Source organism: Spermophilus citellus (genome assembly GCF_964194105.1).
Source record: "Spermophilus citellus genome assembly, chromosome: 2".
In the NCBI taxonomy this organism is placed as follows: Eukaryota; Metazoa; Chordata; class Mammalia; order Rodentia; family Sciuridae; genus Spermophilus; species Spermophilus citellus.
The window spans coordinates 191285868-191308505 of NC_138183.1; the positions used below are offsets into that span (position 1 = coordinate 191285868).

Genomic DNA, 22638 nt, shown 5'->3' on the forward strand with positions numbered 1-22638 from the left:
ACTCATTTCCCCCAGTTCTGGGATTGGACCCCGGATGCTCTACCACTGAGCTGCAGCCCAGCCCTTCTGATTTTTCACTTGGAGACAGGGTCTGGCTAAGTTCTTCTGTCTGGCCTCCAACTTTCCATCTTCCTGCCTTGGCCTCCCAAGGAGCCAGGATTACAGGTGTGCGCCTCAGGGCCTTGTTTACTAAGCTCTTTCACAGAAGGAGAAACAGGCTGAGAGCGGTCACTGTCTTCTCCACCACCTCAGAGTGATGGTGGCAGATCTGGAATTCAAACCTAGCTCTCCCAGCTCCTGAGACCTGTTCCCGGCCACACCCTGGGGGCAGACTCAGGAAAGAGCAAAGCTGTGGCCAGCCATGCCCTGGGGCACAGAAGAGGGACATGAGGAACATCCTTGGGGTTCATCCGCACACCTGCCCAGGCCTAGCCTGCCCTCCTGCCACGAGCCCTCAGGGCACCTCAGACCCACGGTTCATGGGGTGGTTTTTTGCAGAAATCATCAGAAAGGTGGCATCTCCCCCTCCCCTGTGCCGGCCGCTGGTGTCCCCTGACCACGGGCCACCCGAGTGTATCCGGCTAATGAAGCAGTGCTGGGAGGAGGCTCCAGATGACAGACCAAGCTTGGACCAGATTTACAGCCAGGTCAGTGCTCCCCAGAAGAGGAGGGCACCCATGAGCAATGGTCCACCCATGGGCTGTGCTTGGCTAAGTGCGAGCCCCAGCCCAGGCCAGTGCTGCCTCCCTGAGCTCCACGCTCTGAAGAGAGCTTTCTCAGAATCACGAGTTTCGGGGACATTCATCAGTGCCTTCCTGCAGCCAGCCCCCACGAGGTGTCACTTCATCCCGTGGCAATTCCCTAAGAAGCACGGAAGTATCTGGGCTCTCTAGGGGAGGAATGAGACACAGAGGGCACAGGCCAGGTGTGTCTGTCTGCAGAGCTGCCCGTGGAGCTCTACCTAGATGGGCCTCCTGGTGACCAGGTGGACAGGCCATTTGTGACTGCAAGATAGCTCTGCTTCCCCAGTCAGGGAGGGGAAGATGAGAGCACCCCGGGTCCCCCAGGCTGCCTTGAGACTGCAGCGGCGAGGCCAGGCAAGTCCTGTGGGTGGGGGTGGAGTGTGCGGGCTTCTCAAGGCCAAGCCATCAAGCCTGGGGCAGCATCTGGGCCTCCCCTTCCCACCCTCCATCCCCAGCCACAGTGGCAAGTTGCCAAGGTGAGGTTCACTGAGTGAGAGGAGCATCCAGAGGGAGGAGGGGACGGATGTCAGGTGCTCGCCCAGGGCAGGCTCTTCCTCAGCTCCAGGTGCACCACAACCGCCAGTATTTGTTTATGTATTTATTTTGGGAATATGAAGAGGAATAGAGGGGTAGAAATAGTTATCTATATTTCATACCTACATATAAAATACATGTAGAGTCTATATAGGTATGTACAAATATGTATATATATATAAAATCTATATATATTCAATCCATCCATTCATCCATGTATCCATCCATCTACCCATCTATCTCTCCATCTTCTTTTTAATATCTATTTTTTAGTTGTGGTTGGACACAATACCTTTATTTCACTTATTTATTTTTTGTGGTGCTGAGGATCAAACCCAGGGTCCCGCACGTGCTAGGCGAGTGCTCTACCACTGAGCCACAACCCCAGCCCCTCTCCATCTTTGAGAAGGGCAAAGAGAGCCCACAGTGTCCCAGGAAGGGTCAGTAGGGTCATGTTTGTTGGTGGCAGTGCTGTGCTCTTCCCGGGCTCCTCTGCAAAATCCTCCCGCTGCCTGTCCCCCCATACCAACTATTTCTCACAGCCATCTGTGCCTTGCCCCCATCAGAACCCCCTCCCCCTGTCTACTTACACGTCCACCTCCCGTAACAGCCCAACTCTTCCAGGCAGGGTTTATGTCCAGTTCCTTCTGGTCACCCCAGACTCCCAAGCTGAGGGAAAATAAAGATTGTTGTTCCATCTTCAGTTCAAAAACATCAATCAAGGCAAGAAGACCAGTGTCGCTGACTCCATGCTGTGGATGCTGGAGAAGTACTCCCAGAACCTGGAGGGCCTGGTCCAGGAGCGGACGGAGGAGCTGGAGCTGGAGAGGCGGAAGACAGAAAGGCTGCTCTCGCAGATGCTCCCTCTGTGAGTGGCCCAGGGACTCCAGTGTGCCTCCACGCATGTACTCTGAGATTTTTTTGTGGGGGGGGGGGCACCAGGGATTGAACTCAGGGACACCCAACCACTGAGCCTCATCCCCAGCCCTATTTTGTATTTTATTTAGAGACAGAGTCTCACTGAGTTGCTTAGTGCCTCGCCATTGCTGAGGTGACTTTGAACTCTCGATCCTCCTGCCTCAGCCTCCCGAGCTGCTGGGATTACAGGTGTGCACCACCATGCCTGGCTCCACACATGTTCTCTGGAACATAGTAGGTGCTCAGAAAAATCAGTGTTCTGTGAACTCATTCAATTCATCCATTCCTGTTTGTTTATCCAACATATTTTGGTAGACACTGGTCGTGTGATGGGCACTGTGCTGAGCACACAGGTGTTGAATTTCTGCTCTCCACACCTCTGGGAACAAGGAGGGGACACAATGCTCTCACTTCACTTCAGAAGAAGCCAAGTTCAGAGAAGGACAGGGACTTGCTGCCAGGGCAGCCAGCACACCAGCAGACCTGTCCCAGGTCCCCTGACGTTCAACCCAACATTTCTTCCTAAACATTCCTCTCTAACCTCCAAACTGTTCAAATTGTTCGAAGTGTGACCCGGGTCCCTCCCATTCCTTCAGGTCTGTGGCCGAAGCTCTGAAGATAGGAGCAACTGTGGAACCAGAGTACTTTGACCAAGTCACCATCTACTTCAGTGACATTGTGGGTTTTACCACCATCTCAGCCCTGAGTGAGCCCATCGAGGTGGTAGGCCTGCTCAATGACCTCTACACATTGTTCGATGCTGTTTTGGGCAGTCACGATGTATATAAGGTGAGAATAGCAGGAGGCTAGCATTCTATTCCTCTCTTTACTACAGTATGTTGTCCATTTCCATTTCCAGTTAGCTATTGCTGTGTAACAAATAACCCCGACGCTAAGTAATGTAAAATGATAAGCATTTGTTGTCGCTCACAAACTTATGGGCCAGCTAGAACCTTCTTCTGGACTCACTCATGCATCTGTGGTCAGCTGTGGGTGAGGTGAGCAGCTCTGCTGATCTTAGCTGGGTTCTCCACATCTCTGTGGCCTTGATGGGGAAGACTTAGTTATGGTCCACAGAGTCTCACCTTCTGACCAGTGAGACTCAGATTGTTTCCATGGTGTGTCCAGGTTCTGGGAGAAGGGCAGAGGCGCAAGCCCTCACCTGGGATGAGGCAACTGCCATTTCTAACATATTCTACTGGTCAAAGGAAAAGATTCAAGAAGGGGAAATAAACTCCACCTCTGGTGGGAGAAACTGCAGAGTCCCACTGGGTGTGGATATAGAGGGGGTGGACAGGGTGGGCCACTTGCATTTATGTAGCCACTGTGTTCCCTTGTCCATCATCCACCCACCCATCCCTTTAGCATCTCCACAGACGGGTCCCTCTGTGCCTGGCCCTGTAGTGGGCAAGGGCACACAGAGGAGTCTGCCCAGTCCCTGCCCTCCAGAAGCCCTCAGGCCTGTAGGTAAATGACAATGTCCACCCAGTGGAAGTGGCAATCGAGGGAGGCTGAGAGCACCCTGTGCCAGATAGGGAGGACTTCCTGGAAGAGGTGCTGTCTTCCCAGCATCACCCCGCCTGGCCGTGGCAGCTCCAGGCTGGACATGGGTATCACCTGTGAAGGCCTGAGGTTTGGGGGTGCTTGGGGAGAGTGTGGTGCTGAGTGGGTTGGCATGGCAGGCCACCAAGGGGCCCCGTGGAGGGGCGAGGCTGGGGAGAGAGCGGCAAGGGCCCAGGCAGGGCCACAACACCCTCTGCAACCCAGTCCCCATGCACCTCTGGATCCGGGGTCTGGGTCTCAGCCTGGCCACCAGTTCCTGTGTAGCTTTATGCAAAGAATCTCCACTTCCCCTTTCTGGTTCCTTGTCCAGTGTCATGACCCCAAACCAGCAGGTTCCTAGATGGTGGGAGGACCCTCTCCCCGCTGGGGAAGAGCTTGTAAACAGACTATGAGAACTAGCCAGAGACACCTCCTGCCCTGTCCTCTCCAGCCCACCCTGCCGTGGGACCAGTCCCACCTCAGCCCTGCCCCACCCCAGCCCTGCCCCTCCCATCCCCAGCCCTGCCCGTCCCCAGCCCTGCCCCTTACACTGACCCAGGAGCTGGGGACCTACGTGCAGCTTCAGATGTGGTGGAGAAGGAGGGGAGGGAGGGCCCAGAGACAGCCACACTTGGCCACTGGCCTTAGTCCCCATCTGTAACCCCCAAGCTCCCTTCCAGCCACAGCCATCCAAGAAGGCAGAGGGTGACACAGGGGCTGAGGGCGGAAGCCAGGCTGAAGGGGATGCTGGGAAGGAGGAGCCAGAGGCCAGCTGTCACCCTGAGTGCGGGGCAGTTGGTGATGTCATTATCTATAGTGTCTCAATGACGATAGTCACCCACACTGACTGAGGGCTTCCTGTGTACTGATGCCGCTACTAATGCTCTGTAGGAGCTGACCCATTAACCAGCACGATTTCTGAGGTACATACTGGCACCCCTAACTTACAGATGAAGAAAATGAGGAGATAGAGTTTAAGTGGCTTGTTTGATATTATATTCTGGGGAATGGGAGGCTCAAATCTGAACTCTAGCATTTGGTCCCCAAGGCCCCTTCTCAGACAGGCTCAGCATTTGCCTGATGTGGACACCCTTGAAGTAAAGCCAGAGGTTCATAGTGGCCCAGGTGCTTCTGCAGCCTCTCCACTTCCTGCTCAGGACTCTGCTCCCCTGGAGTTCGGAGGGTCTGTCCCTCAGGCTGGCTGTCTCCCTCCTGCCTTCTTGGCCGCCCAGCCCCACGGGACTCAGAAAAAGATTCCTCAGGAAAAGATTCCTCATCCATCTGGCTGAGCCCGGCGGCCTTGATGGGCCCTGAGTCACCCCTGGCCTCGACTCTTCCTGGGCTGCTGATCTTTGCACGTGTCCCCTCCTGGCTCTGGCTCACGCTTTCTGATCTGCTCTGGACTTTGGCCAAGAGGCCTGCATCTTTCTGGCAGAGGGAGGTGAATTAAAACAAGGCCCTTGCACCCCTCCAGATGTGGGGCTCGGAGGCGAGTGCGTCACTCCTCACTCCTGCCTTGGCCTCGGGTTCCATCCCCAGCAGGATCTGGTTTCTGCTCTCTAATCCGTCTGGGCTGGGAGGCAGCCAGGCAGCCATTTCCTGGTTCTGCAGGGGTCTGGGATTCCCTGGCTGAGCAAGCACTCCTATGGACCAGGCTCAGAGCAGAGCCCGGTGAGCCCCGCATGGCTACCCAGCCTGGGGTGAGTCCCGGGAAGCCACACTGGGCAAGCCAACCCTGAGCCTGAAGTTCTCCATTTGTAAAGCAGATGGATGAAAGCGCCTGTGGTAACGGATTGAGCTTCAGATTAAGAAATAGAAGACAGTGCTGTCCTTCCTTCATCCACACCACAATGCTACGCATCTACGCATGCGGGAGCCACAGGGCAAGGCCTGGGCAGCTGCGCAGCATCCACAGGGGTCACGGGCCTCGGGATTTTCACCGGGTCTCATTTAATCCTTTTTAAAAAATAACTGTATTTTATTTATTTCTTTTTATGTGTTGCTGAGGCTCAAACCCAGAGCCTCACACCTGTTAGGCAAGTGCTCTGCGCTGAGCCACAAATGCAGCCTCTTATTTAACCCTTTTAATGCCTCTCCGCAGGATGGATTATTATCTCTGCTGTACAAATGAGGACACAGGCTCAGAGGCTGGTGATGGCTCGCTCAGGGTCACCCAGCAAGTCAGTATTAGAGTTAAAATTCACATCTATGGCCAGGTGTGGTGGCGCATGTCTGTAATCCCAGCGGCTCAGGAGGCTGAGGCACGGGAATTGCGAGTTCAAAGCCAGCCTCAGCAATAGTGAGACCCTGTCTCTAAATAAAACATAAAGTGGGGTTGGGGATGTGGCTCAGTGGTCGAGTACCCCTGAGTTCAATCCCTGGTATATAAAAAAAACCCCTTCACATCTATGTGTATTAGTATTGAAGCCTTTGTACTCACCTGTCCTCTGGTTGCGTCCTCCCATCGATGAGAGGGGACAGCTGTGTGCAGGAGCCAGGGCCCTGATTCCAGCCGAGAGTTCACTCTGCTGGCATCTCTGAGTCATCGCCTTTGTGACAGAGGCGGTCACATTTGGCCTCTGGTGTGTGGATGGCTGGGCTGTAGGAGAGTGAGCTGGGTAGGTTGGGGGAAGCGAGTCCTGCTTGGGGGAGTGGTTGCTGGGTGTCCTGACCAGCTCAGGCCTCGGATGGTAGAAGGGGAGGCAGAGAGGGCAGAGAGAACAGCATGCCACCCTTAGGTCCTTGAGACTGGCCTGGGGACCCAGCAGCCAAGAGTCATACGGTAGAGCCCTGGCCAGGGTAGAGTGTGGAGCTTGGGGAGTTGAGGCAGGTGACATTAGAGTCCCTGCCACTTAGGAGATGCTGAGGGCTTATCTTCTCCAACACCAGGAGGAGGAGGAGGGAGCGCAGCCACCACTCAGCATTGACAGGCCTGGCTCCCCAGGTGCCATGTTCCCACATGCTCGCCCTTCCCATGAAGGAAGCGCAGGCTCTGGATGGTGGAAAGTGTGCCCAGGCAGACAGCAGAGCCAGGGCTGGACCCGCATGCGTCTGGTTCCAGAGCCCACTTTCTGTCCATCGCGCCTTGGAAGGCCTGAGGGGTTCAGAACGCAACTGTGGCCTCCAGCTAAGGCCTGGCCTGCCACAGTGGCCTTGTGCAGATGGCACCCCCGGTCTGTCCCCACGTTTATCCCTCGCAGCCCGGGTCTGAGACAAAAAAGCCATGGTCACCTGGGATGCAGACAGAGGTCACTCGGAATGTACAGATCTGGTCATTGCTAAAGTGCCAGGTGGGAGGCCCAGCAGAGGTGGCACTGTGGGCAGGGGACCCACAGGGCTGGGCCAGGGCTCCTGAGTGGTGGCTTCATGTGGATAGGTGTGGGGCAGCCCAGGGAGGGCATGTCCCCGAGCTGGAGCATGAAGACTGTGGTTCCTAGGTGGAGACCATCGGGGACGCCTACATGGTGGCATCGGGGCTGCCCCAGCGCAATGGGGACCGGCACGCAGCCGAGATCGCCAACCTGGCCCTGGACCTCCTGAGCTCTGTGGGGGACTTCCGGATGAGGCACGCGCCCGGTGTGCCTGTACACATCAGGGCTGGCCTGCACTCAGGTATGGGAGGGGACCTGGGTGACACTACGTGCAGGTGGGGTCAGTGTCCCTGGGTCATTGGCTTGGTTCTTTGAGACTGGCCTGGGGACCCAGCAGCCAGTAGCCCCAGTGACTACTTCGAGAGTTCTGAGATTCTAAAATTCTATACTAAAATAATTTGGTTTCTTTTTCCCTTTTATCATCTTCAAGTTCTAATGCATCAGAATCAAAGTGTCTGTGATGATTTGGGTCTTTTGTTTGGGCTTGTCAGTCTCAGCATCTGGCCAAGGGTGTCTGATTCCGTATAGAGGAGCTGACAGTCTGTGGCAGGAGGCGGAACAAGAGTCTGGTGTGCACAACCCGGGAGAGGCCTCAGAGCAGCTGCTCTGCCTTCCCCGCGTCCCCAGTCCTTCCTCCCTTGGTGGCCGCCCTGCAAGATCAAGTCCACACTTACTGCACCCCGTGGCCCCCAGGCCCCTGCTCACCTCCACGACCCCACTGCCCACCACTCCCCGCCTGGGTCCTCGTTCCTGCTGCTTGTGTTTCCCACAGACCCCTGGGCTCTGCCTCTGAGCCTTCGCACTTGCTGTTCCCTGCCAGCTTATTCTCACCCCTTGAGACGCAGCTCAGCATCACCTACTCCAGAAAGCCCCTGGGTGGGGCTGGAGGTGCTTTCCAGGCTGGCACAGTGATCCCTTGCCCCCGCGTTGATGGCAATCATGCAGCTCACCCAGGGGCTAGGACTGGCCCTCCCGTGCCCAGCCCAGGGCCTCACCCAGGTGTCCTCTCTTCTCGGGTGGGTACCGTTGGAGACTGCAGATAGCATTGTCCTCGCCCCCAACCGCAGCCCAGGACATCCAGAGGGAATGGCAGTGGGGGTAGGGATGGGTGCAGCTGGCACAGGGACACACTCTCTGGTCCGGGACCTGCTGGAGCTCACCAGGCACATTCGGGTTCCAGGGCCCTGCGTGGCAGGGGTCGTGGGTCTCACCATGCCTCGGTACTGCCTGTTTGGGGACACTGTCAACACCGCATCCCGGATGGAGTCCACGGGGCTGCGTGAGTATGGCATGCTGCTGTCCTGCGTGGGAGGGGCTCTGCTGCTCTACAGGCTCGGTGCTTAGTCACCAGGTCACCATCTGGTGGCAGTGTGCACTAGTTGTCAAAGCAGTGGGGAGGACATGTCATTGGTCCTTTTAACCTGTGATGATCTCATGAGGGGATTAACAGAGAGAACAGAGACTCCAGATGCGGGAAGCTGGGTCCTAGTCCTGGCCCTGCCATTGGCTTGCTTAGTGTCCTTGAGCAAAATACTCTTCCTGGGGACCTCAGTCTCCTCATTTTCAGTGAGGAGATCCCTTCCAGTTTTGCTTTTTCTTTCTTTCTTTCTCTCTTTTTTTTTTTTTTGGTTTAAATTTCTTATTTGTTTTTTTTAGATATACACACCATAGACTGTATTTTGACATATATCATACATTCCCATTTTTGTGATTGCACATGACGTGGAGTTACAGTTTCCTCTGTGCAAAGGAAAGGTATATCCGGTTCATTCCTCTGTCTTTCCCATTCCCCTCCCCCTCCCTTGTCCCCACTCCACCCTGTCCAATCCAGTGAACCTCCACTCTCCATTCCCCTCAGCCTATTGTGAGTCAGCATCCACATATCAGAGAGAACATTCAGCCTTTGGTTCTTTGGGATTGGCTTATTTCACTTGGCATGATAGAGCTTCCAGTTCCATCCATTTTCCAGCAAATGCCATAATTTCATTCTTCTTATGGCTGAGTAATATTCCATTTTCAAGACTGAACCTGACACCAGTTTTGTTTTTTTTTTCCTGACTGCCTGCCAGCTCCCATTATGTTGGGATAGCCCTCACACTGCCACAAGGGCATCCCTAACCATGCAGGCCCTTGCTGGCAACAGGAGCTACTCTGATAGCATGGTTAGAACAGCTGAAATGTTGAAATCCTCAGGGCCTCTGCTTCTGGCTGAATAGGTTGTGTAATCCCTAATGTTCAGTGCACATGCTATGTAACTGAACATGATAGCCCCACAGGGTATTCCTGCTGTCAGAAAAACAACTGCCTACCTTCTCCGACTCAGCCTTCATAGACTTTCCTACAAGTAAAATTATGGTTCTGAGGCTTCTGACTTCATCCTGAGTTCCCCTAATAGTCAATCTATGCAATTTGCTTCACCTTGGGATTTCTCTTGGTAACCAATCATCTGGAGAGACACAGAACCTGCAGGAGGGTATCACATAAATCATAATTGTGACTGGTTGGGCTGGAGCTGTTGGGGCTTTTTGATGATTGTACCAAATACGGGGCATGCTGCCGCCCGCTGTGACCTGACCACTGCCCTTCTCCTCAGCGTACAGAATTCACGCCAGCCGGAGCACCGTGGAAGCGCTGCTCGGCCTCGATGAGGGCTACGAAGTTGCTGTCCGGGGTCAGACTGAGCTGAAGGTGAGAGGACGTCCTTAGTCCCCAAGGACACAGCTTCTGTGGGCCACGGGACCTGACCTGACCTGGCCGCTGGGAGCTGGGCTGTCTGATGACCGCACATGCACTCTCTGCTCCCCAAATTCCAGTGATGCCTCTCTCCCCTGGAAACCGTTTGGCCAGAGCAGAGCAGTCCCTGTGGGGACAACCTGCAGGGGTAGTGCACTGCTGTGTGATGCACACGACCCATCTGTCACTCACAGCAATAGTGACAGGAGTAATACGGCCCCGTTTTATAGTTGAAGGAATTCAACTAGAGAGGACAAGTGACTTGTCAGAGTGACACGGCTCAAAACCCAGATCCGATGTCCCCAAAGCCTGTGCTTCTCCAGAGCACGGTCAGGCTCCTGGTCACCCCTGGAACCCGGGCTCGGACATTGCCACTCACTGAACCTGCCATGTGCAGAGACGCCTCTGCTTCACCTCCTTCCCCCAGGGACTGTGACACCGTCTCTGTGACCCGCCAGTCCCCTGCCTGGCTCTGCTGTTATGGCACAAAACTGGGCTGCCCGTGCTCAGGAACACCTCAACGGCCAAGGAAGTTCTGTGGCTGATCTCACCTTCTTGTTTTATGTTAACATTCCGAAAAAGGCCATAATACAGTATTCTTTTTCTTTTTCTTTGGTAGTACTGGGGATTAAACCCAGGGCCTCGCCCATGCTAGGCAAATGCTATATCCCCAGTCCTTTTCATTTTAAGATATTTTCATTTTTAATTTTAAGTGTCTGGTTAAGGTGTCAAGGTTGGCCTTGAACTTGTGAGTAGCTGGAATGATACACTGTTCTCACGAATGACTTTTCTTCCTACCCCACCTCCTCTTGTTTCTCCTAATTCCTCCTCCAGTCCTGACAGGGAGCTAGGTTCAAAGGCCCAAAGCTATGCATAGGCCTCAGAAATTGGGTGCTCCATGGGGCTCTCTTCATTACACTACAGAAAGTCAGAGCAGGAGAATGCAGCTCAGAGAGGGGCAGTGACTTGTGCATGGTCACACAGCCTGGAATCCCTGTATGGCTCCCTATGTCTGGGGATATGGCAGAATAGCCTGGATAAGTCAGAGCAGGCATTTCTTGCTTGAGGGAGTGGGCACTGGGTGTCCTGAGAAACAGGACTGTGATGGTAGGAAAGGATGCAGAGAGAGGCGGGGAGGATAGCATGCTGACCTTGGGTTCTTGAAGCTGGCGTGGGACTCCATAGTGCAATACCCACCCCGTGACACCTCGGCCAGGGTGGGTTTAGAACCTCCAGACCAGCCAACCCTGACCTGAGCATCCCTCAGACTCCCTCCCTCCTCACCTCCAGGGCTGCCACTCCTCTCCCAGGAAGGCCATCAGAGGCTTTGGTGGTGGGGGCTGGAGAGAATCACAGATCACAGGAGCCTCAGGTCCCAGCATTCCAGACCTGCTGGCCACCAAGTTCAAGTCCCTTCTTTATTGTTTCACCGATACATATGAACTTTTTAAAAAATCTTCACAAAAGCTGTGTGAGATACAGAGGAGACTAGGCATAGAGAGGCCAAGTAAATTGGCCAACATCACACAGCCAGCAAGCGACAGAGCAAGTGGATCTGGACCCAGGAGGGGCCTCCAGGCTCTAGCTGCTCTCGACAGGCTGGAGGAATTGCCCAGCTGTGCCCTCACTCATTTGAGAAGGTTTGGGGGTGCAGGAGGCCTTTCAGAACCCTTCCTCTCTCTTCCAGGGGAAGGGCATACAGGAGACCTACTGGCTGGTGGGGAAGGCAGGATTCCCCAGACCCCTCCCCACACCGCTGCCCATCAAACCCGGGTGAGTAAGAGGGTTTCCCAAAGGGCCTGGCTCTTCTAAGGTTGATGTTTGTTGTTTTTCTGATTATAAAATTAAGACGTGCCTCGTGCAGAAAACTTGGAAAATATAGAATTCTTCAACTACGTTCAAGCACGTCTTTCCGCATCAGCACTAGCGTGGCGCCTAGTGGGGGTCCTGGCGGGTGGGGGTCCGGCCGCCTGGGGAGCTCCTCATCCCGCCCTGAGCTCCCAACTCTAGCCTGAGCAGCCCCTGTATGGTGCAGAGCACTTCAGACATGTGGTGTTGACACGTCAGGACCACAGCTCGGGGCAGTTGGCTTGGCCCTTCCCTTATTGCTGAGCGTGTGGCTCCTTTCTGGGTGACAATCTGGTAAATATTACACCTTTGCCACTGTTCACAGTTTCCAGACATGGAGTTTGGGGATCCAAAGGGCACCTGCCTTTTAGGGGCCACGTGAAGCAGATTCTCTGAGAGCGCGAGCCTGCTGTGGCTTGGCTCTTCCCTCTGTCCCATCTTTTAGGACCCCTGTCCGTCCCAGGGTCCACCTGGGAGCAGGGCTGTTTTGCTCTGAGGTGCTGATTCCTCTCACTTCCTCCCAGTCAGGAGCAGTCCACAGAGGGCAGAGGGCAAGGGACACAGCTGTCACCCGTGACTGGGAAGGTCCTGGGGCCCCTCAGCATGACAGCAGAACTTGGGCCAGAACCAGGCTTTTCCTCTTCCTGCCCAGAATTTCCCCTTCATTCCAAATCTCCCAGCTCTTGAAGGACGGACCCCTGACCAAGGCCACCCCTTACCATCTCTCAACGAAATGAAATGTGTGGGGCACAGGCAGGCTCCCTGGGACGGACTCGGGCTGACGCAGGCCAGGCCATGCTTCCAAGCAGACAGGACTGGTGTGGACAGGGGCCACTGTAGGCAGCTGGCCAAGCAGCCATTTCTCTCCGTTCCTGTTGTCAGGGAGCCAAGGCCTCAGGACCCAGGGAGCCTGGGACATAGCCCTGCCTGAGGGCAGTCACCTAAGTACTCAGCCACCTGTCACGACACATAGCAGGGTCCTGAGAGGCTCCCAGTGGGGAAGGGAGCACTGACAGGTGGCACTGGCAAAGGGAGACGCCTCGGGGTACGGAACACAGGGCACCTTTTCACTTGGGCACACCAGCCTCCTGGGTGCAGAAGCAGCCCCCACTCATGGAGAGGCTGTGCAGCCCAGGGCCCTTCCTTGGTGCACAGTCTGGGTGTGGATGGCTGCTGGCGCCAGCTTGGTGTGAGGAAGACTCAGGTTTAGGGCCAGAGAGGGCCCCAGCCTGGGTTCTGTATGGCCTCTGGCAGGTCCCTCTCCCCCATCCTGGCTCCCAGGGCCCCGAGGAGATTCCGCTAGGCTGGCTGCATTACCACAGCAGCCCCAGCCCACCCGACCCCTGTGGCAGGGGCCAGGGCCCCCTCCCTGCTCTTCCTGTACCCTGAGGTCTCCCCCTCTGTGCCCCAGGAGCAGGCCCTCTGGCCCACTTCCCCGTAGGCCCACCCACTGCTCCTGCCTCTGGCTTCTCGGAGGGCCGGGTCTGCTGACGGCCTACTTCCTCCCACCCTTTCCCTGGTGCCCCCGCAGTCTGACTTCCACCTGTCCCGCCCACAAGGTTCTCAAGAAGGTCACCCGTGACCTCCATCCATGTCACTTAGAACCGTGGGCAGTTGCAGTTCGTCACTGACAGTCCCACCTCGTCTCCGCGGCCTCCCTCTTCCTAGAAGCCCAGCCTCCACTCCCTTCTCCCCCCCACTGGTCTCTCTCTGCTCCCTGCCAGCTCCTTCCCTCTCCTCTCCCAGCCTGAGTGCTGGGCTCCGTGGAGCCCTTGCTCTCCTCAGCCTGCCTCGGCTCCCCGGGCTGGTGATCTCCCCACCCCAGGCCTTCCTTCTGCGGCTCTCAAGGAACCTCAGACCCCAAAGGTCCAACCGCCCTGGAAACCCAGCCCTCCTCCAGAATCCCCTTCTCACCCACGGCCTCACCCTCCTCAGTCGGAAAGTGGCATACTGTCCCAGGCTCCTCCAGGTCCCAACACGCACCTCCATCTAATCTGTCAGAAGCAAGTCTGCAGCCTCTGGGACCTCCAGGCAGGAGGGCTCCCGCCTAGGCCAGGGACTCAGCTCCCGTGGACCCCCACCCACGTGTAGGCACATGCAGCCCGCCGCCTGGCCTCCATCTTGCCCCCACCTCTGGCTGGCTTCCCCATCCACCCTGGCGCCCTGCAGGGCTCCCAGTCAGCTTCCTCTCGCCCACTGGGTCCCTCCACCCATCTCCACCAAAGTTAAAAGCACAGGCATGATGAACATGGAAGTTCCCTCCAGGGCCATCCTCTTGTTTGGGGGCTCAAGCCCAACTCCCACAAAGCCTCCCAGACTTCACCAGCCCAGCTAGCACCTGCCCCATGGCCACCTCTGTCCACTGGCCACCTGCTGTCACCTTCCAGCCCATTACCCAGTGTGGTGGTCTCCATAGTACCCATAACTACCTGGTATTTCTTGATGACGTGTTTATGGGGCTTTTACCTGCCCTGCAAGTCTCATGAGACCCTGGATGGCCAAGGCGCCTGTACCACCGCCCATTAGTGCCCACCGCTGAGGGAGTGTGGGCTTCTGACCAGCTACCCTCTGGCCCTGTTCCAGCCTAGCTCTGTCCCTGCCGGCACTATGGGAAGCCCAGCCACCCTGGGAACCTGCAGGTCTGGTAGCCATTTGTCATCTCCCACACCCGAGCTCTCCCAGTTGATGATTTTTCCACTCCTAGACAGAAACTTTAGAAAGTGCCAGAAACATTTTCATCGTCTTGGCTCAGGAAAGGAGGGGGGAGAGGAGAGATTAGTTGCAGTGAGCATCTCTCCAGCTTAGGAACCTTTCAGGAGAATCTGCACTCTGGTCCTGCACAAAGCTCACAGGGTCCTTGTGCACGCACATGCACATGAGCGCGCGCGCACACACACACACACACACACAGAATCCATCGTAGGCACTAGGTGTGCACATACTTGGAAACAGCACCACAAGCCCTTCTGCTTGTCTGGGGATGAGATAACAGACAGACACACACAGATCTCTGCTGGAGGGCCCTGGGTGCCAGCTGGACGGGAACTCGACTTGGAGCTGGATTTACAAGGTTGTTACCACATTTTAGTTGAATTCAATGTTACATCTGACTTTTTTTTAAAGCCAAATTTCCCAGATGCTTTTATCTTCACCTTACATATTTCCCCTATCTGCAGAAGTTATTTAGCCTCTCTCAGGGGGTGTTGGAAAGCCTGGCAGAGATCAGGGCAAAGGCATAAAAACTTCTCAACCATATCTGGAGGTAGCCAGCAACCCAAGCAGCAGAGCCCAGAGGAGTGCCTCTGTCACACAACAGGAGGACACTCCACAAAGCGGCTCCTTCTCTCCATGCATGAGGCCTTGGGTTCTATCTCCAGCACTAGGGGAAAAAAAAGTGTCCCTTGTCATGCTGCTGTGATGTCTAGCTGTCACACAGAGCCTCGCTTCCTTCACTGTGTCAAGACAGTAACCTGGGTCCGCCTGCCCCATGTACCCAAGGACAGCAAGTGAGAAAGCAAAAGTAGGTTCTGGTGGGAGACCAGGAACTACTGAGAATTTCATATCACCCGAGAGTCACAGAGCCCCTGCCCCAGGGCCTCAGGCCTCCCAGGTCAGGTCCAGAGAAGGGGACAGAGCTGGGGCTAGCTCCTCATCTCCTGGAGGCCACTGGACTGGAAGACACACATGCAGACGAGGGAGCCTCTGTGTGGCCTTGGAGAAGTCACATCACCTGTCTGAACATTGGGTCCCTACAGTTCAAGGGTGGGGGTCGGGGCATGCCCACGGCAGGGCTTCTGTGGGGTCAGGAGATGGGGACCCGAAAGGAGTGGCCCTTCAGCTCTCAGCGGGGCTCCACTGCCCGTGACTGTTGTTCTTGGTGATCGTTTATGATTCTTGTTTCTCCTTTTTCCTCAGAGACCCCTGGCGGGACCTCATCAACCAAGAAATCAAGGCAGCCTTTGCCAGAGCCCGCCAGGGTGCAGCGGAGCCCTCGAGCTCAGAGGAGGCCCCAGCCCAGCCCTGAGCAGAGGAACAGGCCAGGCCAGGCCCCACCAGCCAAGCCTCTGGTGCTTACCCCCCACCTCACCCCCACTGTCCCACTTCCTGAGAGGACTGGCTTGCTGGGCTCTCTGGTGGCCAACCAGGTGCTCATTAACAAGTGCCCAGGAGCGATATTAAGTGATGCGTTCCTGTATGAATCCTAGGGGCAAATTTGCCTCTTGACATGAAAACAATAAAAATAGAATTATTCCCTTCTGGTCACACAGTGTTTGGTGCTGGACAAATCATTTTGACACAGAGCTTGTTATCACAGGAGCTCATTATTCCTACATGGAGGAACACTGTCCTCCCTGACCCGTGGAAGGACCGGAGGCCCAGAGGGAGGAGGTCACTCACTCCAGGCGGCAAAGCTGCCAGGAACTGGGTCAGGACTGGGGTGAGGAAGGAGCCAGGCGGATAAGGACTCGGGATCAGTTGGGCCACACACTCCGGCCACGCGTCACTTCTTGGAGCCCTGGTGTGGTCCTCTCTGGGAGAGGATATTAAAGTTGCTAACATAGAGTGTGGCCCACAGGACCTGCTCAAGGTGCACTGGCACCTTCCCTGTCTCTCCGGAGCCAGCCTTGACCTTGGGCATCTGTGAGTACGTGCTGGGAGTCCAGGCTTTGGGCCCCCAGAATCTCAGGATGGGAGATGGAGGCTGAGAATTCCTTGGCTCTCAGGAAAATGAGTTTTCTGTCTTACAAAAACAGCAACCACCAAACACCCACAATCCGTGCAGTACACCGGCTTCCACGTCAAAGAGCCCTCGCCAGATCCCGTGGCCATCTCAGAGCAGGCAGATTAGGTGCACGTGGGATTCATTTCCCCACCGAGGGGCAGGGGCCAGGGGCCTGGGAGGCAGGGTAAGCCCTAAACAAACTCGTAAGTCTTCAGAAGACCCCTTGGGAAGGAGGTGCTGACACTAAAACTTTGAACTTTGGGTTGCCGGGAAAATGTTCCATCTGGGGGCTGCTGTGTCTAGAGTCCAGGAAGCTGTGTGTGTGTGTGTGTGTGTGTGTGTGTGTGTGTGTGAGAGAGAGAGAGAGAGAGAGAGAGAGAGAGAGAGAGAGAGAGAGGACGCATGGGGATGTGTATGACGTGTGGACTTGCCTTTGGAACATGCCACTGCCTGTCCCTTCCTGCACAACTTTGGGCCTTATCTTTTCACACCTCAGTTTCCTCAAATGCAAAATGGGGTCAGTCACTCTTACCTCCCTTGTCACTGTGAGGACTTAACACAGGACCATGTCTGGCCCTGCGAGGGCTGTTGAGACAGGAGAACCTATGCACGTGTGTCCGTAGCCCGTGCCCACAGCTCCTGTGAAATCCCGTCTGTGTGTGTGTCACAGCCTTGGGGGTTGTGTGTGTGAACAAACGTGTGACCCTGGCTCCTCCGCGGGTTCTCACTGTGGCCACCCAAGGCCTGCAGAGTTTCTCTCAGGCCTGTTTCTTCATCTGGGACATGAGTGTTTAGACTGGGTGACAGCGAGGCCCCACAGGGCGCCTGGCTGTGTGTTCGCTTATCCATGAGCCTGTGCCTGGGTAAGTGGAGGAGCAGCCTGGTGGGCAGACACAAGAGACCCAACCTCAAACCAGACTTCAGCTTCCCCTCTGTGAGCTATGTGGCCTGGGCCATCAGCTGGCATCTCTAGACCTCATTCCTCACTGCAGACCCCTGCCCTGCCTCCCCTTCCAGCTGCTGTGAGATCAAAGGAGGCAGAGAGCTGAGAGCACACTGAGCAATGAGGGACAGACCTGGCTTGTGTAGGGGGTGGTGTGGATGGTTCTCAGTAGCTGCTGAGCCTCTGACCACCCTCTGCGTTGCCCACTCAGATTGCAGATGGGCTGAGGCAGTTCTGTTCTCAGAGGCACCTGCTCAGATCCTGTGGCCATCAGAGCTCAAAGGACCTTTAGTAGACGGTGGGTGATTGCAAGCCTATGTCTGCACCTGTGGGCATGTGTGGGTTGTCACTTTATCTGCTTGCACATGCTTGTCTGGACGTCTGTGGGTGCTGTCTGTACATATTGCACTCATATGTCCCGTGTGTCTGTGCACCTGTATCACGTGGGCCTCCTCCATGTAAGCGGCGTTAGCTGGGTGTGCTGTCTAAGCCTGTCCGTTTGGGCACCAAAGTTCTGGTGGCAGTGGTACATCATGAATCTGTGTCTGCAGGTGACATGTGTCCGTATGTATGTGTCCATGTATGCATCTTTTATGCATGGAGAGTCTGCCAGGGTGTGCCTGGGTCCAGCTCTTGGGCCCTCCGGATGGGTAGTGTGGAGGACAGCTGCTGAGCCTCTGACCACCCTCTGCATTGCCCACTCAGAGCTGCAGATGGGCTGAGGCAGTTCTGTTCTCAGAGGCACCTGCTCAGATCCCCTGGGAGCTCTGGGAGGGAACCCCAGCTCCAAAGCCCACACGCTGTGTGCTGACTCCCCACTCAGGGATCTTCTGCCCGACCTCTGCCATCAGCCCGGGGTGAGGGAGGCACAATGCCCACCAGGTCCTGCAGCATGCCCCTGCTGGCTGCTTCTGAGCCTCGCTCGTTCCCTGTGTACCTGCTGCCTGCAGTGGGCAGGGGCTTCCATGCTCTGTATTCCGACCACACCCACCTGCTTACAGATGAGGAACCACGGCGGGGGCGGGGGGGGGGGGGGAATGAAGCGCCTTGTCCCCGCCAACCTGTCTGTCTCAGGAAGAACTCAGAGCTTCAGAAGCAGAGAAGTAGCCTTGGTCCCTGAAAGGCTCCAGCAGAGGTAGTCAGGGGCACACAGCTTGCTCCTCTGCAGAATGGGGTGAGGATAACACCTGCCGGGTGAGGCTGAGGAGGCCCTTGGAGCTGGGCTGCCACCCCTGGAGAGGAGACAGCCTGGCATTTGCATGGGCTCCTGAGCACATGCCCAGGTGGGACCTGGAAATGGGCCCCAAGTCATGGCTTTCAGGATGAGCTGGGGCAACTGGTGCCAGGAGGTGTCCCATCAGCCTAGAGCCACCTTTCTGTCTCTTGGGGTGGGTTCCTAACAATGGGACACTATTGGTATCTCTAGGAAAGGGGCCTCACTATGAAAGATGGGGCCACAGGCTTCCAGAGGGTCCTCACAGGGCTAGGCAACCCAGAATCACTTGGTTCCTGGTTCTTTGTGTGGGCCCAGTTTGGGATGGACTCCTTGGAAAAGCCCCAACACATTAGCCATATTCAAGGCCTTCGATGCTGGCCCCCTGACTGCCCCCTGCCCCCAACTCTCTGGCCATGGCTGGCTCCTTACTCTTCCCCAGATCCTCGTCTTGCTGTTCTCCACCTAGAGCACTGTGTCCCCCTTCAACAGCCAGCAAGTGTCACGCCCTCCAAAGTCCACCTAAGGAAACACCTCCTTCTGAGGCCCTTTCCAACTCTCCCCTGAATGATTGAGCTGTCACCAGGCCTGACCCGCACTTGACAGCAGAAAACTCATCCAGTCCGTTCCTTTGGCCCATTGTGCAGGAGGAGGCAGGCGGAGGAGGAGAAATTGAATGGAAGAATAAACGGATCAATTCATCCAAAGGCTTCTGGTAACAATCTCCGTCCCGCAGTGACAGCCCCCAAGGCCATCTGCCTGGTTTTTCTTCTCTGATGAACCCTGCCTCTGACCTTCTTGGTCTAATGCTTAGTTGGGACCTTGCATGCCAGGTGCTGACAGCGTGACAGCCCATGGCCCTTCTTGCTGCTTCTCCCCTACCCCTCATTCCTCAACGGCCACCTCACCCTCAGCCCCTGCTCTTTCCCAGACCCATGCTTCCTACTTTCTGGCCATCCTGCCCCATGTTTCCTCTCCTCTGACTCTTCCTCCAGGAAGTCTTCCCTGATGCCCTCCCTCCCACCCACATGTGCTGTCAGAGGGGCACCTCCTCTGGCCCTGGAGCCTCAGCCACTCTTTCTGGTACTGACCACACTCTGGTATGGTCCTGGGTTGGACTTTGCTGTAGGACCTTCCTACAGGCAAGGCTGGGTCCTCTTTCTCTGACCCCAGAGTCTGGCCAGAAAAGTCACAGAGAAGAAGAAATACAATGGAGCTGAGGAGATGGTGGCAGGTGAGTCTCAATTTAAGGAATCCATATGAATGAAAGTCTGGATTTGCTCAAAAGGGGATGGAAAGCCAACATTCTAGAGGAGGAGGTGAATGGTCAGGGCAGGGCAGGGCCACAGGCCAAGCACCCGTCCTGTGCCGTCACTGGGAGCCACCCTCGAAGCCCTGGGGGATGGTGCCTGCCTCCCCGCTGAGGGTGAGGAGCAAGGCCTCCAAGGGGAGGGTGCAGTGACTGCATGTGTCGCTGGGTTCCCTTGGGGCTAGGCGCCCAAGCCCCTGCTCCTTCTCAAGGCCGAGGTCCCTCACCCTCTCAAGGGCCCGCCCCACCCATCTTCCTGACCTCCTTCAGGAGTCTCTCCTGCTCAGGGCTCCAGTCTTCACCTCAGAGGGGGACAGGGTTGGACTGAGTGGCATAGTCTCTCTCCAAAGGGTTTCCTTGAGTCTGAGACTCTTCCGAGATCCACTAGAGGGCAGGCAAGTTGTGCCAGAGAGAACTGGAGCGGGGCCGTCTGGTTCTCAGCCTGGAGATGCCAGGGCTGGGCTATTCCAGCGCCGGGGAGGGAGAACTGGGTCCACCGAGGGATGGGGGCCACTCCACGGAGGCGTCTTGCTTGGGGAATCTCCCTGATGACTGAAGGACAGTGAGAGGACAGCACATGTGTGTCCTGTTCCCACCCAAAAGGTGTGGCCCAGGTCAACATGTGTCCAAGGGTTTGTCCAACTGCCAGCTATTCACGTTTTTAGGTGATGTTCAGTGTGCTGTCCTGGGCACTGGCTCCCCCTGGCCTACCACACCCTCTCCTGGGAGGCAGGTGAGACCGTCCCCATCTACAGACCAGAGAGCTGTCCTCTTCAACGATGCCTGGGACCTTCCTTCCGAGCTCCAGGCCCAGCAGCATCTCTGATCTGTGGGTACCTTCCCAGTGAGCCCCGGATCTCCCTATGCTCTGCCTGGTCACCTGGGCCAGATGGGGTGATGACCAATCCTCCACCCCACCTTCGCATGACACCTCTCCTCACCCCACAGCCACCCTGAGTTACAGCCAGCCCTGGACTCCGGTTCAGGCCTCATCAGCCGGGTCCTTCACAAGGGCACCGGTGCAGGCAGGTGTCCCTGCAGCATAGGCCTCACAACACTCTGCTGCTCCACTCGGGCTCACTGCAGGGGCCGGAGGTCCCTCATAGGAGCTCTGCCTCTGGCCCTCCCAGCCATTCCCTGACCGCCAGCCCTTCCCCTCTCTGCTCCACCTTGGCTCACCCTGTCCTCACCCCAACCCCGAGGCTATTTATCAAACAAAGTATTTCTGTTAAGAGCTATGACCACCCCTCAAGACCTGGAAGCAGTGGCCAGGAGACGTAGTTAAGGTCTCTGTCACCATGTGTCAGGCGCACGGCTCGAGGACCATCGTGAGATCCACTTTGCTCTTTCCCAGGGTTGTTAATATAAACAGGGCCTGGGGCAAGCTGGCTGTGGGCCCCCCAACCATGTCCACCTTCAGCCCACACTCCCGGCTTTGATATAGCCCTTAAACCAGCGCACCAGAGAGAAATGGAGAGCTGTCGAAGACAGCGGCTGCTCACCCTGCAGTCAGCCTCTTGGTTGGGAGCCCAGAGCTCCCTCCCTCGTGGCCCCCTCCCCTTTCCTTGTCTTCTTCCCATCATCCTCTTTGTTTCCTACCTGGTGCTAGGGATTGAACCCAGGGCCACCCACATGCTAGGTGAGCTCTCCACCATGGAACTACACCCCAACCCACATGCCCCAGGCACTCTTTTCTCCAAACTCCCTGGGTCCCACCAACACGCAGCCTCAGCTTCCTGATTCACTGGTGGTTACCCCAAGAGCAGCTGTAGTATCATCAAAGGCTCAGGAACCCTTTAAAGGGCTGATCCAGGTCTCCCAGGCCCTGGACAAGCTACCTTCAAGGCTCCCCTTGGGCAGCCCATGGAGGCGCTAAATTTCACTAAAAAAAAAGGGAAATAACAAGAATAATATCTCTGCAATTGAGTCCTCACTACGATCACACAAGGTAAGTATTGCTCTCCTCATGTTTTAGATGAAGCTCTTAAGACTCAGCCCAAGGTCATTCAGCAAGCCAGTGGCAGAAATGGACCTCGACTCCAAGCCCCTACCAACTGCTCTACTCTAGCATCCTTTGGGGCCACATGGGAAGAGGTGACACAGACAGTCACCCACTGCAGGGGGGGGGACCCAGTCACAGAAATGGGTGAGTTATGGGGTGAGGTTCAGAGGAGTTAGGCCGGTGAGGGGAGGGTCCCAGGTGAAGCCAGGGCCAACAGCCAGATGTCTGGGTCGCAGATGGAGGAGTTGAGAGGGCAGATGCCAGAGTGTTCTGGGGACAGAGGTCAAGGTCAGAGCCACAGGGTCAGGGGGACTATGGGAAAATGAAGAACAGGGAAGCCCATGACCTGTGGTCATCCAGGGTCAGCCAGGGGAGGGGGCTTTTTCGCCTCTGCTGCCACAGTTCCTGCTCTGGATCCCGGACCCATGGTCCACCAGCATGAGGAGCCCCTTCCAGCAGCGGGCTAGACTTTCTTGTTGTTGGCAAAGAACCCCACAAAAGAGATCCCACAGCACCCGCCTCGGGCAGCCCTCGATGGAGGGAGAGGGGCAGGCAGAGGGGCACGGATGGGAAGAACGAGGGAGAGGGGGAGGAAGGAGAAGGTTTGAGGGGAGAGGGAGTTTGGCAGAGACGCGAGCAGACTGGGAGAGGGCAAGACGGAGAGGGGGTGACGGAGGATGCCTGTGGGTAACACATAGGAGCAGGAAAATGGGAACCGTGGCCCGTGCTTTGATTCCTGGTGCCATCAAAGGCTTTTAG

The 22638-nt window shown here is 56.1% G+C and overlaps 1 protein-coding gene across 1 annotated transcript in view; it reads left to right on the top strand.

Moving 5' to 3' along the window:
• The window catches only part of LOC308641703 (guanylate cyclase D-like), a gene marked incomplete at its 5' end in the record, with an annotated part of 32819 nt that extends 16952 nt beyond the window's left edge, over positions 1-15867 (top strand). The window contains 8 exons of the mRNA XM_081280318.1: positions 499-647; positions 1982-2145; positions 2792-2984; positions 7175-7349; positions 8289-8387; positions 9702-9796; positions 11529-11614; positions 15605-15867. Coding sequence (XP_081136444.1) covers positions 499-647; positions 1982-2145; positions 2792-2984; positions 7175-7349; positions 8289-8387; positions 9702-9796; positions 11529-11614; positions 15605-15713 — 1070 coding nt within the window. The 3' untranslated portion in view covers positions 15714-15867. The remainder of the gene's footprint in view (positions 1-498; positions 648-1981; positions 2146-2791; positions 2985-7174; positions 7350-8288; positions 8388-9701; positions 9797-11528; positions 11615-15604) is intronic.
• Between the last annotated feature and the right edge of the window lie 6771 nt (positions 15868-22638).